General features: G+C 40.1%; 1 protein-coding gene across 5 annotated transcripts in view; it reads left to right on the forward strand.

Annotated features, from left to right (window-relative positions):
• LOC104952958 (triple functional domain protein) overlaps positions 1 to 12,774 on the forward strand; it is a 49,522-nt gene that overhangs the window by 18,950 nt on the left and 17,798 nt on the right. For 4 of the 5 annotated variants that reach the window (XM_010779862.1, XM_010779864.1, XM_010779865.1 and 1 more), the window contains 13 exons: positions 61 to 255; positions 701 to 816; positions 1,553 to 1,619; positions 2,063 to 2,172; positions 2,340 to 2,409; positions 2,697 to 2,786; positions 2,899 to 2,991; positions 3,103 to 3,214; positions 3,516 to 3,706; positions 4,212 to 4,313; positions 5,583 to 5,722; positions 5,972 to 6,086; positions 8,716 to 8,968. In XM_010779862.1, coding sequence (XP_010778164.1) covers positions 61 to 255; positions 701 to 816; positions 1,553 to 1,619; positions 2,063 to 2,172; positions 2,340 to 2,409; positions 2,697 to 2,786; positions 2,899 to 2,991; positions 3,103 to 3,214; positions 3,516 to 3,706; positions 4,212 to 4,313; positions 5,583 to 5,722; positions 5,972 to 6,086; positions 8,716 to 8,968 — 1,654 coding nt within the window. The remainder of the gene's footprint in view (positions 1 to 60; positions 256 to 700; positions 817 to 1,552; positions 1,620 to 2,062; positions 2,173 to 2,339; positions 2,410 to 2,696; positions 2,787 to 2,898; positions 2,992 to 3,102; positions 3,215 to 3,515; positions 3,707 to 4,211; positions 4,314 to 5,582; positions 5,723 to 5,971; positions 6,087 to 8,715; positions 8,969 to 12,774) is intronic. The other variant, XM_010779866.1, reaches the window with a different exon arrangement.

Below are 12,774 nucleotides of genomic sequence, written 5' to 3' on the forward strand. Positions count from 1 at the left end.
CTCTCTGCGGCCACCTCTCTTCTCTCTCTGTCCCCTCCCTAAATGTCTCTCTATTGACAGCAAACCAAAGAGCGGGTAAAGCTGTTGATCCAGCTGGCGGATGGGTTTTGTGACAAGGGCCACGCCCATGCTCTGGAGATAAAGAAATGGGTGTCCTCAGTGGACAAGCGCTACAGGGACTTTTCTCTCCGCATGGACAAATATCGAACCTGCCTGGAAACGGCGCTCGGCATTTCTTCCGACTCCAACAAAGCTGTGAGTTCACACCGTTGATACAAATTAAAAAAGAAAAGAGATATAAGTGATTTGACAAACTTATTCATATACCAAATCCTAAACCTTGAGATTATTCTCTGTAATTGAAGCATACAGAGACCCAGCTGTTGATTCTCTCCATGTCTGCAAGAGGTTATAGTAAAAAATCATGTTTAATGTGATTCATTTAATCATACAAACTACCCCTGGATTTTATTGTTCTGTATTTTCAAGAGTAGGCCCTTGCACCAGGTGGTCAAATTCAGATGGTTATTTGAGACTGTTGAATTTCAACTGCTGTCCCTATTTACATTTCATCTCCCAGCAGTTCAATTTAATGAACTGGTGCGAAGAGAAAGCAAAAGCATCACACATTGGAGTGTTGACTGGTGAATGGCTTCCATGCCTGTTGTGCAGAACATAAAAGCCACTGTGTCCTTTTCAGAGTAAAGGTCTGCAACTGGACATTATCCCAGCCAGTGCCCCAGGGTTAGAGGTCAAGCTGAGGGATGCCGCCCATGAACTCAACGAGGAGAAGCGGAAGTCAGCGCGAAGGAAAGAGTGAGTGCAGCAGACATTTCTCTGGCACATTCTCGACTGATTGCCACCGGGTGTTAAGCATCACAGATTTTCTATCACATGCCTGGAAAAATGCATCAATGAATAATTCAGTGAATTCCTGAATACATAGAAAGACATATTATTTTTCAGTTTAATTGTATTGTAGAGCTGTGGCTTGGCTTTCATTTCAAATTGTTTGATGATAATAAGGAATTATCAGTTCATGCAAATGAATCAAATGAGCACAGCACAGTGATGATGAAATGTTCAAATTAAATCAAATGGAGATGGAACATATGTTGCGCGTAAGAGGAGCCTCATGAGTATTTATCACAAGTGTGCCTGACTTTGTATATAATATCTTTAGTCATTAGTTTAAAATGTTTTTTGGAGGTAATTCAAACATCAGGGAGTGTGAACAGCCTGTATATTACAGTCCATATGTTCACAAGCCATATGTGAGCCCTATTACAGCAGAAATGTACAAGGCAGAGCTCGGGGAAAGTCCATTGAAGTCTATTTACTATGCATCTGCATATAGCTACAGCACTACCACAGTAGTTTACAAAAGAATGTAGAAACAGTAAAGCAGAGTGAACCTTCAACATTTTAAATGCTTATACTATTTGTTCCCCCACACACTAGTCTTTACAACAGGTTTGACTTGTGTTTAGTTACAGTATGTACAGCCCCTGCCCGTTGTTCATCAGTGTTTCCCCTGTGCATGTCCTTTCAGATTTATAATGGCTGAGCTGATTCAAACAGAGAAAACTTACGTCAGAGACCTACGGGAGTGTATGGATGTAAGTATTGTAGTGAACACAGACACGTACATCAGCATTCACCTTAAGAGAATGTTAAAGTGTTTTCACTTATCGGTGTTTCACACTTATAGTAATTTGACTAAGTCATCTAAATCATCCCACTGTGGTTTTTAAACAATTGTATATAGCTTTTATTTGTTCCCTTGGTTCTTATTGCATGAATCTTTTATTTTAATTTCTTTTACTTTCCTCTTTCAGCTAATTAAACATTTTCTTTAGATATTTCAGTGGGTTTCTTACAAATAAGACAATGGAATAAATGTGTTTAATGCAAAAAGGTTGTTCTTCTCTCTGTCAAATTAAAATGAATATCTTTGATCTTGTCAGATTAGTTGGTACAAATACATGTCTAGGTTTTTAATGTGTGTGTGTGTGTGTGTGTGTGTGTGTGTGTGTGTGTGTGTGTGTGTGTGTGCACACAGACGTACCTGTGGGAGATGACCAGCGGAGTGGAGGAGATTCCTCCTGGTATTGTTAACAAGGAACACATCATCTTTGGAAACATGCAGGACCTCTACGAGTTTCATCACAAGTCAGTAGAGCAGTCTTATGCTGCATTCTGTATTCTTTACCATTGACATGTATTATATGACAATGTATTGTAAAATACACATTTTAAGTTGCTCTTTTTACAGGATAAGTAGATTTACCACATCAGTTACTCGGCTTTTCATTGTTCCTCTCTCTGTCTCTGTACAGTATCTTCCTGAAGGAGTTGGAGAAATATGAGCAGCTTCCAGAGGATGTCGGCCATTGTTTTGTGACTTGGGTATGAGATCTACAAGTTGTTACATGACTTGTTAATATACCTTTTATTCATCAACATTTACAAGTTGTACCATCCTTCTTTTGATTTATATAATAAATACCCAGAACATATACACTACACTAGAGCAGCTTCCTCCTCTAGTATAAATGTTTCCTAAGTAATCTCTTTATACAAAAATGTACACTAGACTGGACCTACAGTATGGGCTATTACACCCACGTGTTTATCTTGCATCCGAATATTTTGATATCCTGTGACTAAAGTACTGGTGTTTTTCCCCTGCTCAGGCTGATAAGTTTCAGATGTATGTGAACTACTGTAAGAACAAGCCCGACTCCACTCAGCTCATCCTGGAACATGCTGGACCTTACTTTGATGTAAGTCACTACCAAAACTGCTTCATGTATGATCAAATGTAACTTTAGATTTAGGATTAATCAGTTGTTGTTTTGAGTAATGAATGTGTTTATTTCCCCTTTTGATTTGCAGGAAATCCAGCAAAGGCATCGGTTGGCCAACTCCATCTCCTCCTACTTGATCAAACCTGTCCAGAGAATCACTAAATACCAGCTGCTTCTCAAGGTACTGCATGCTGTAGGAACAAAATCCCTTAACACAATCACAAATATGTTCTTTACTACTTCATTTGAATCTCACTCTGTGTGTGTGCCTCTGGTTGTTGTCTTCATGTAGGAGTTGTTGACATGCTGTGAGGAGGGTAAAGGGGAGATAAAGGACGGTCTTGAAGTCATGCTCAGTGTCCCAAAGAGAGCCAATGATGCCATGCACCTTTCTATGCTGGATGGTAGGTATACACACACACACACACACACACACACACACACATCCATCTGCTATTTATGGAACTCAATTATTTTGTATTCTGAGTGTGTTCCGAGTGACAGTTGTTTCCTATTAATTGAACTATTTCGCTTTTGTGAATGTCACCACTTCACTCCTATTTTGCACAAATTAATCAGCTGTGAGTCAGCAGTGACTTCATTCACCTTGCTTCCATTTGCCACCCACAAACATGTCTGTACATACTGTACATGCATGCTCACACCACTCAATGGCATTTTCTTCCCCTGTCTTCACTACTTCAGGGTTTGATGGGAACATCGACTCCCAAGGAGAGTTGATACTTCAGGATTCCTTCCAGGTATGGGATCCCAAGACTCTGATCAGGAAGGGTCGAGACCGACACCTCTTCCTCTTTGAGATGTCTCTGGTCTTCAGCAAAGAAGTCAAAGACTCCAACGGGCGCAGCAAGTACCTGTATAAGAGCAAGCTCTTTGTAAGTAATCTACTGTTTGATCACACTTTATCATTTCTCCATCCCCTACCAATTTGGACAGAAAATAAATGAACTCAGATGTATTTTTAACCTAACTCAGGCAATATATGGATAATGCTAGGAAGCTATGGATGTATCAAACATAATGATAAAACCACAAACTCATCTCATGGTGATAGTTTACACCAGTTTTAATAGCTGCACCGGCACGGTCCTTTCTGTCTGTTGAAGCTTGTGTTTCTAATGTTATCAGACTCATCATCAGGTAGATTTGATGATTGATACAAAATAAACGTCGACAAATAAGTTCAACCTTGATCTAATTAAGACTGAATCTAGCTAAAAAGTGTCTTAAGACTTGGTTTGATTTAGAATTAATTTTTGATTTTTGGGGGGGATGGGTTTGCTGGAAGACCTCAATGACACAGTTCTTATTTTGGTTACACGTTTTAAAAAAAAAAAAAATTCAATGGGAGTCTGCTGACATGTTTATTCTACCCCTCAGACATCAGAGCTTGGGGTGACAGAACATGTGGAGGGAGATCCTTGTAAGTTTGCCCTGTGGGTGGGCAGAACCCCGACCTCAGACAACAAGATCGTCCTCAAGGTATGTTCATTTTAATTGGGAAAATAAGGGGTCATTGGTCAGTGCATAATATATTATTTCATAATATAAATTTCAAGAAACATCTTTGTATCATTTGAAGTATTTTACAACAGTATCTGTAACAAATTATCAATTAAAGACTGAGAACCAAATATTTTGTCCCCTCATGAGAAGCTTTACTTCCCCTCCGGGAATGTACTAAGTGTAAAATAGACCATCAATAAGATTCCTCTAAAGGTGACTTTTCTTGTGCACACATAAAGAAGAAAAGTCACCCGTGTCTGTGGACAACCTCCACTGAATCCTACATAGTCCCCTCTGTTCAGCCAAGAAAGTTCACTCCCTGTACGGGGGTGGAGTGTTACTTTCTGCTACTTATTCACCCATCACTCAGAAACATTAGCATAGCAGTTGATGGGTCATAATCCAAACTCACAAGCAACTTGGTAGCTCTCACATTGTGAGTCAGAAGCAATATTTTATGCAGGGTGTTCAGGAGTGTTTCGTTTTGAGACTGACAGAGAGAACGAGTCAAATGTGTGGATCCCAGTGTATGTGTTACGATGTGTGAATGTGTGCTTTACAGTTTTCTGTCTAATTACATAAATTCCTTTTGAATCTGTGTCTTATACAACACGGTGCCACTGCAGCCATGGTGCTGCTAGTTGCTAAGGGAAGGAGGAAGATAAGACACAGATAAGCTTCATATGCTAAATGCACTTTTGCATTGGCTCAGTGACGTCAATTAACAGGAGGCGGCGTCTCTCTGTGGAGCCCTAAGTGGAGTTATGGAGACACTTATCATTCTCGTCATCATTTCACATTGTGTCTGAATATGGATGTGTGACTCAATCATGAGGTTGCAAGGATCAAAGCGCTCAGACAGGGCTGTATAATTGCTTAATTAAATCTGATTCTGCGTCATGGGTTAGCAATTAACAGTGAGACCCTTCAGGTGAATAGGGTATACATTTTAAACATACTGATATCACCATTTAACTTTCCCAGTTATAACACAAAGATGGTTCTTATTTGTGTTTGTGAATCTGCAAATTTTACATTATAATTGGCATACATTTCCAAAACATAATCAGAAAATCAAAAACAATTCCCTGTTTCATTTTGTTGACATATCCGTGAAAGGTATTTTTGATATTCCCTTGTATTACTCCATACGTTAGAAGATTCTAAAGAACCATTAAAAAAGCTTTCTGAGGAATGTTATATAAATCAAGTTATGATGATACCCAATTGTGTGTTGTGTCTCAGTCTTCAAGTATTGAGAACAAGCAGGACTGGATCAAACACATCCGGGAGGTCATCCAGGAGAGAACGGTGCACCTGCGCGGAGCTCTGAAGGAGCCCATCCACATCCCTAAAGCCACCACAGCTAAACACAAAGGCAGACGGTAAGCTGAAAGTGCATCACTCTGATGTCATTTATGTTGCCTTCAAAAAAGTATATTTTGGAAAAGGCATTTGTCTATGCAAAACATAATACAAAAAAATACATCAATACCATTTTTAACAATATTACTTGAGTTAACCATTAAATGCAAATAAATAAAAGTGACACTACAGAGCAAAGCAGATCTTAGAATCCTGGCTCTAATGTATCGATAAATCATAAGGATTATGTTATAATAATATAATGACAGTAATATTTCCTTCAGGGATGGAGAGGATCTGGACAGCCAGGGAGACGCAAGCAGCCAACCGGATACCATCTCAATCGCTTCACGAACATCCCAAAATACCCTGGACAGTGATAAGGTACGATCACACACACACACACACACACACACACACACACACACACACACACACACACACACACACACACACACACACACACACACACACACACACACACACATACACACACACACTCACACTATTCATCATCCCCAAAATGTACTGGGCAGCACACCGTTTTTGTTTTTCATATGTTCCCCCTTATCTTTAACATGCAACAGACTATTGAGTTCTCTCAGTCAAAATGTATCTACTCTCTCATTGGTCCATATCATGCCATCACACATCCGAAGCTGCAACCTCGTTACATACATGCAACTCTCCTCGAGTTGTTTCCTGTGATGATGTTGGATTGTGTTAGGGGGAACAAACCGTCCATCTGACAGTTTGGTGTGTGTGTGTGTGTGTGTGTGTGTGTGTGTGTGTGTGTGTGTGTGTGTGTGTGTGTGTGTGTGTGTGTGTGTGAGAAAGAGAGAATCTCTTTGCTGTGAACATGTAGAGTCGGCTGTGGTTATATCTGGTAATAGCACCACAGAAGGCATGTCCTCCTACGCTCAGTATGAGCAACTATAAAGCCAACACACATCCACATACCAGAACTCATAGATAAACACATTATATTTATGCTTTTATGTCATATTAATTATAAACTGTAGCGGTGGACTCTTACATGTGGTCTTAACTTTCACACTTGAATTGGACTTTCCCCAGCTCTTCCTAATACAGTTCTACTGTTAATAGTGTGTTCACTGTCACTGTTAAGTAAACTGTTAGCCTTAAGCTAGCTCTGGGGTTGGTTCATGACACCAAAGGTTGAGGAGGTGAGCACTGTGTTTGTGTTCATGTGTGTTTAGCCACTTCAGTAAAAACTATTCCACACTAATTAAATATTGAGAGTTATCTCCGTATACTCACAAGCTCTATCATTTAAAACACACATCACACATGCAAGTATACATTTTGCATCTCTATCTCGCTGTTTGAATGCTTCTCTCTATCTCTCTCTATGTGAGGTCTCTCTGTGGGACCTCTCATTCAAGAGACGGTGACAGTGGTGTGTTTGTGCTAGTGTGTGTGTGTGTGTGTGTGTGTGTGTGTGTGTGTGTGTGTGTGTGTGTGTGTGTGTGTGTGTGTGTGTGTGTGTGTGTGTGTGTGTGTGTGTCTCTGCTTTAGTGAGTGACTTGTGTGTCAGCAGCTTCAGCCTCCCACGCTCCCTTCACAGAGGATGCTCGTCTGTATGCCAGACAGGAGAGCACAGTTTGAAGTCCTCACAGCTATCGATCTCACACTTTGCTTTAAACATAGAAAAACTCAGGCAATGTTTTTTTTCTCCACATTTCACAGAGTGTTTTTTTATTTATCAATGGACATTAGTGAGCTTAATTGTGACAAGACTTGTTTAAAGACACGGATGGATTAACTGCTCCGCTCCGGGGAAGAGACACACAGCAGGGAATAATTTAAGCTTCAATAGTCTGATTGTAAGAACCCACAGAGGAGTGCTGTTGGCCGTAACGGTGGAGGACAGCAACTTTTCTTCTAGCCTGGGGAGGCTCTCATGGATCAGGATTGTAATTATCTGGGGCTGTTTTCCCAGGGGAAATATTCCATAAAATGTTTAATCAATTATATAATTTTCCAGCTTGTGCTTAGTAGGCAACTGCAGATTTTGATTTAGGAGATTTATAGGTGTTTTCTCTAAAAATCAGACTGCTGTAGGTTTTTTTTATTTTGGATTTATCTTGGATTTATCTTGCAATGCGGGAGTGGAAAACAATGCAGAGGCTGGAGGACAGGATCTCACATCCCGTTTCCCAACTCCTAAGCTCTCTGGCTTTGCCACACTATCAAAGGGTATGTTGCAAATAATGTGCTTTGCTTTAATTTAACAAAAAAATAACAATGATGTGGCTTAAACAAAGTGAACATCTTTGAAATGATAAATGTTATCTACTTTGGTTATAAAGGAAACAAGATACTTGGCACACTTTCCTCATCTGCTATTAGTTAATATTTGATATAATTGCTCAAAATATTCTTAAATGTCACTTGTTCTTAGAGAATGTAACAAAAAATACATTAAATTAAAATGCTAAGGCAATTGATTTGAACTCTTTCACAGACAAAAAAAGATAGTACGGTATATATTATTTTGTAATTCATATTTGTACATTTATTTCATTTGCAGTCTCGTGTTCAACATAAATACCAGTGAGCATGTGACTAATTCCACCTGGTTTCACCTCTGTTTATAAACGCCACCAATTCATAGAGACTTAAATGATTCCTAGATGAGTGGAGTCAGATGTTCAGAGTGATGTTTTGTGCTAGAGTGAGTCATCAATCATCAGTGCATTCACATTTTGACTTTACGGTGCTGCTGAAGTACCTGTGCTGTGATCAGAGGAGGTAGTGTGGGAATATGTACTTTGTGTTCTCAGAGTCCATTCATTAATTTGAGTGGTGTCGTGTAAGTGTTCTTTCTGAATGACAGTGGTGGGGCTATTATCTGGACTCTATGATTAAGTTGAAGTACTAACTGCATTCATGCTTTCTGCAAACGAGAACGGTATAATGATCAAATACCAGTATCTGTTAACAGGTAATCATTAATAGGTTTTCAAATAAATATTTTTTTCCATTTCAGCTTTCCGGTGGCTGTGAGTTGACGATGGTGATCCATGACTTTCTGGCCAGCAGTGGAGGTGGCAGCGGGGAGCTGACGGTGCGGCAAGGCCAGACTGTGGAGGTTCTGGAGCGTCTCCACGACAAGCCGGACTGGGTCCTGGTGCGGACCACAGACCGCTCTCCGGCCCAGGAGGGCATCGTGCCCTGCGCCATGCTCTGCATCGCTCACTCCAGGTCCTCCATGGAGATGGAGGGGCTCTTCAACCACAAAGGTAGGATGACATTGTTTTCATACCAACACCGGCATTATTGTCATATTAAGGGACATTTAGGAACATCAGAACATTAACAAAAGCTATTCTTAGCTTGGTGGACTGCACAATCTCTGTATCCCACCCAACAGCTGCTTGTCACAATCATCGTATTTGCAAACACCTCATTGGTGACCTGCAGCTCCTTCACTTCTCACCAAAGTGCTGGGGATGCACGTACATGTATTTTTGAGTGTTGCTATGCAACTGTGAAAACCCCACTTAAAGCGCAGCTCTCTTTTAATTATCTTAAAAATGAATTTCACCTTTGAATTTCCAGCAATGTTGATATCCACAGATCGTGTTACTGTCAGAGAGCCTTATGACGCAGCGGCATTTCCCTCCATGGTAACACAGAGGAAATATTACACAACCAGATTCTGCATCTGTTGTTGTGCCCAAAGGGTCTTATTAAGATGAGACAATAACGTGGACCCCAAGGTTGTTTCCTGTATGTGTATGTGTGATTTTTGTTAGAAAAGTGGCACACACATTATTAATTCACAAGTCTTGGGCTCCAAAAATTAGGAGGACAAAATGTTTATTTGACATTATGGATACAGGGTTAAAGATTGTAGTTCTTCGTATACAAAAATGGTTTGATTTATTATAACAGTGTTTCCTTGCAGTGCAAATTTGATTATGATGGCTGTGTCTTGTAACTAGATCCCATACTTTTATACCCTTTTATTACATGGCTTAGTTGAATAGTCGATTCTGATTGGTCAATTCAGAACACGTGACACGTTGTTAATCCAGAAAAGACAGACCGCTGTCAAGGAATTATTGACCGTTGTTAAGGACGCTCACATCCGCACAAAGAAGTCCGTTCGATTTAACTGTATACAGTTGGTCTGAAAAGTAAACTGCATGCAGTTTGCTTTTCATTACGAAAAGCAAACTTCGCGTCGGGCTCCTGATCAGCCTGTCGGTGTTCTTTTTCCCCGTAATGACCGCGTCGCTGCACATTATCCCTTACATAATAGTCAACATTATTCCTGCAAAATATGTGAGCATGTATTCAGTTCATGTCCTCTGCCAAAGGCCCCGTAGCTGGCTCAGGTGACTGATCAGTATTGTTGCACTGGTCATGCTTCCTTTATCCAGTAGGTGTGTCTAATGTCAGACCTGCTGCTATCATGTTCCATATTCTTGTGCACTGTTGTTAGATCTGCCTCTCTGAGGTTACTGTTTTCTTCTTCATGTGAACTAGTCCATATTCCACCATGGTTTGATGTAAAAACATCTGGCATCTTACTGTTTAATTAACTTAATATTTTTGTTTCATGTCTGCTATTGGGCCATTTAAGGCATTGCAGTGGGTCCACTCTTACGTTTTAAATATATATATTAATAGATAATGAGTATACTAGATTTTATACAGTACACAATACTGCAAAACAAAGAATACATATAGCTGACAGAAGTGAGTAAGAGGACAGGACTCTATAAACAGACATGACCCTCATTTGACTCTTGGTTCGTTTGAGAGATGAGTTGCTGTCATTCTGCGTGTGCCTTTGTAATCTACAAGAGTGGGTGAGAGCTGTATCGCTTGTTTCTATGGTAATATAGAATACCAATATTTTGCTGGCAGCTTCTTTGTAGTCAGTAGGAGAAAGTTATGAATTTAAAATGATAGTTTGCTTGTACATACCCGCACTCACACCTTAAGAATGACCTTAATAACAATACAGCACAAGAACGGTTGAATTCTCCAATTACTCATTATATACTTTCTACTGTGGCTTCACTGCCTTTCATCTCTGTTTTCGTTACAGGGGCTCCTGTTTTATCTGGCTTTCTTTGGTGCCTTGGTTGAGCCTAACAAGCCATCACTGTTTGAATCTGTGTGTTTGTGTGGCCAGTAGGAATGATGAAAAGGAGCTTCTCACTACATGGGGCATGCTGTGGTTAAAAAAGGCTGTTCCTGAAAATCAGGATGACAAAACTGTCTTTGCTACTTTGTCAGCCCTTTGTGTCTACAGACTAACCATGTAGCCCACTTTGTCCAAAGTTGTGGTAGGCTGACGGTTTAGGGGATTATTGTTGTCTGGGAAATCCCCCTTTTTCCTGCTGTGTCCCACAAGCAGGAATAATTGACTGTTGGAGGCCAATGTTTGTTTAGAGTAGAATTGAATGGTTCACATACAGTAGGATTAGTCTGCAAAGTGTGAAGTTGGCAGCTGGTTTTCTGCTCTTTTTATAGGATGTGTGAAAAAAACAGTAGCTCACATCTATAGTGTTCAATGCATTTTTATTTTAAATGTTCATTCAAGTCCTGTGTTGTTTGGCTGGCAGCTGTAACCTGAGCAAACCTACACATTCCTGGTTAATCAAGTTTTGAGCACTTTCATTTACACACTGGTCATATTTTTCATCTTATTACTGGAGTTTCCCCATTTGCCGAAGCATGCAGGTTGACATTCAGTGCTTCTCGTAATGAAATAAATACAAAGGTACAAACTTAATGACAGTGTTATCGTTAAAAGGACTCAGGAGCAGCGAGTAAGTGCAGGCCAGTGCACGAACAAGTGTGTGTGTGTTCTTACAGGATATAGTGTGTTTAGAGCACAGGAAAACACACGCACACAAACACACACTCACAGTTACAGGTAGATCTTTGTGTATCTAGCCTGCATAGCTACTCTGGACTGCACACTGTCGCATAAAGTAAAGATGTAGGAATATTGTGTAGAGAATACAGTATCTAATAGTTATTCAGACCCCTGTGGAGATTCTAAATTATAGAAACATTTTGTTTCTCACTTCTCTTGGATTTCATAACCTAGTCTATATTTGTTCCAAGCATACTGCAAAACTTGCATGTATCTAAATGCCTGTAATATATGCACCCGCCCACACAAAGTGAGTGGGTGCTTCTACAAAGAGTATTACGGTAGATGTGCTGCATGCTAACAGACATCCCCTCCGAACAGAGAGGCACAGTGGAGGCTTGCCCAATATCCTCACAGCAGCCCACTCACAGGAGAGGGAGGGAAGGAGATACAAAGAGAGGGAGAAAACATCCTACTCTCTTATGCTGCATTTGACTTTTTATTTTTCCTCACACTGGCCTTCACACTTTCTCTTTGGAAATTAAGCTACACAGTTCCCATAGAATTGTTTTTTACTGTGAACTATAAGTCATAAACAAAACAATTTTTACAAAGGAATTGAAAGTCAGGTTTTCGTACCTGTGGATATGCAATGAGGGAAGATCTCAAATCAGAATTCCGGAGGGTTGGGATTTGACATGGCCCGTGGAATTGAGTCTTTAGTGTTTCCAAACCCTTTTTGCTCCATGGATTCAGCTCAGGGAGGACACTCTGACCGCTGCAAGTTCTGGCTGCTGGACCTGGGTAGGTGCCTCCATCATGTGTACCACATGAGTAATGGCATAATGTGTTGAAAACAAGTCCTTTTCCTGTTTTCTTGCTTATATCAGAGTGAAGTTCGTTTAAATATTTCAGAAAACACCATACTGATTTTCAGTTCTGTGGCAGGATTTGATACAGTATGTAGATTGTAACATGTCTACATAATGCTGCTTATTTCATGGAGATGCAATTGTACTTGCTGCTTCTATATAGTGAAGAAAGACACAACAATTACCAAAAAGATACATCTACCAGTTTGGTGTTGTTGTTGTTGTTGTTATTGTTTGTTCATCATGTTATGGTCATGCCATGGCACTATTTTGGTGATTTTCGAATGGGTTTTAATGCAGAGGGCATTCAATAATCAAGTGTGGATTATGCTGAGGC

The sequence above is a fragment of the Notothenia coriiceps genome, unplaced genomic scaffold, assembly GCF_000735185.1.
Source record: "Notothenia coriiceps isolate Sejong01 unplaced genomic scaffold, NC01 NC01_scaffold00020910, whole genome shotgun sequence".
Taxonomy (NCBI): domain Eukaryota; kingdom Metazoa; phylum Chordata; class Actinopteri; order Perciformes; family Nototheniidae; genus Notothenia; species Notothenia coriiceps.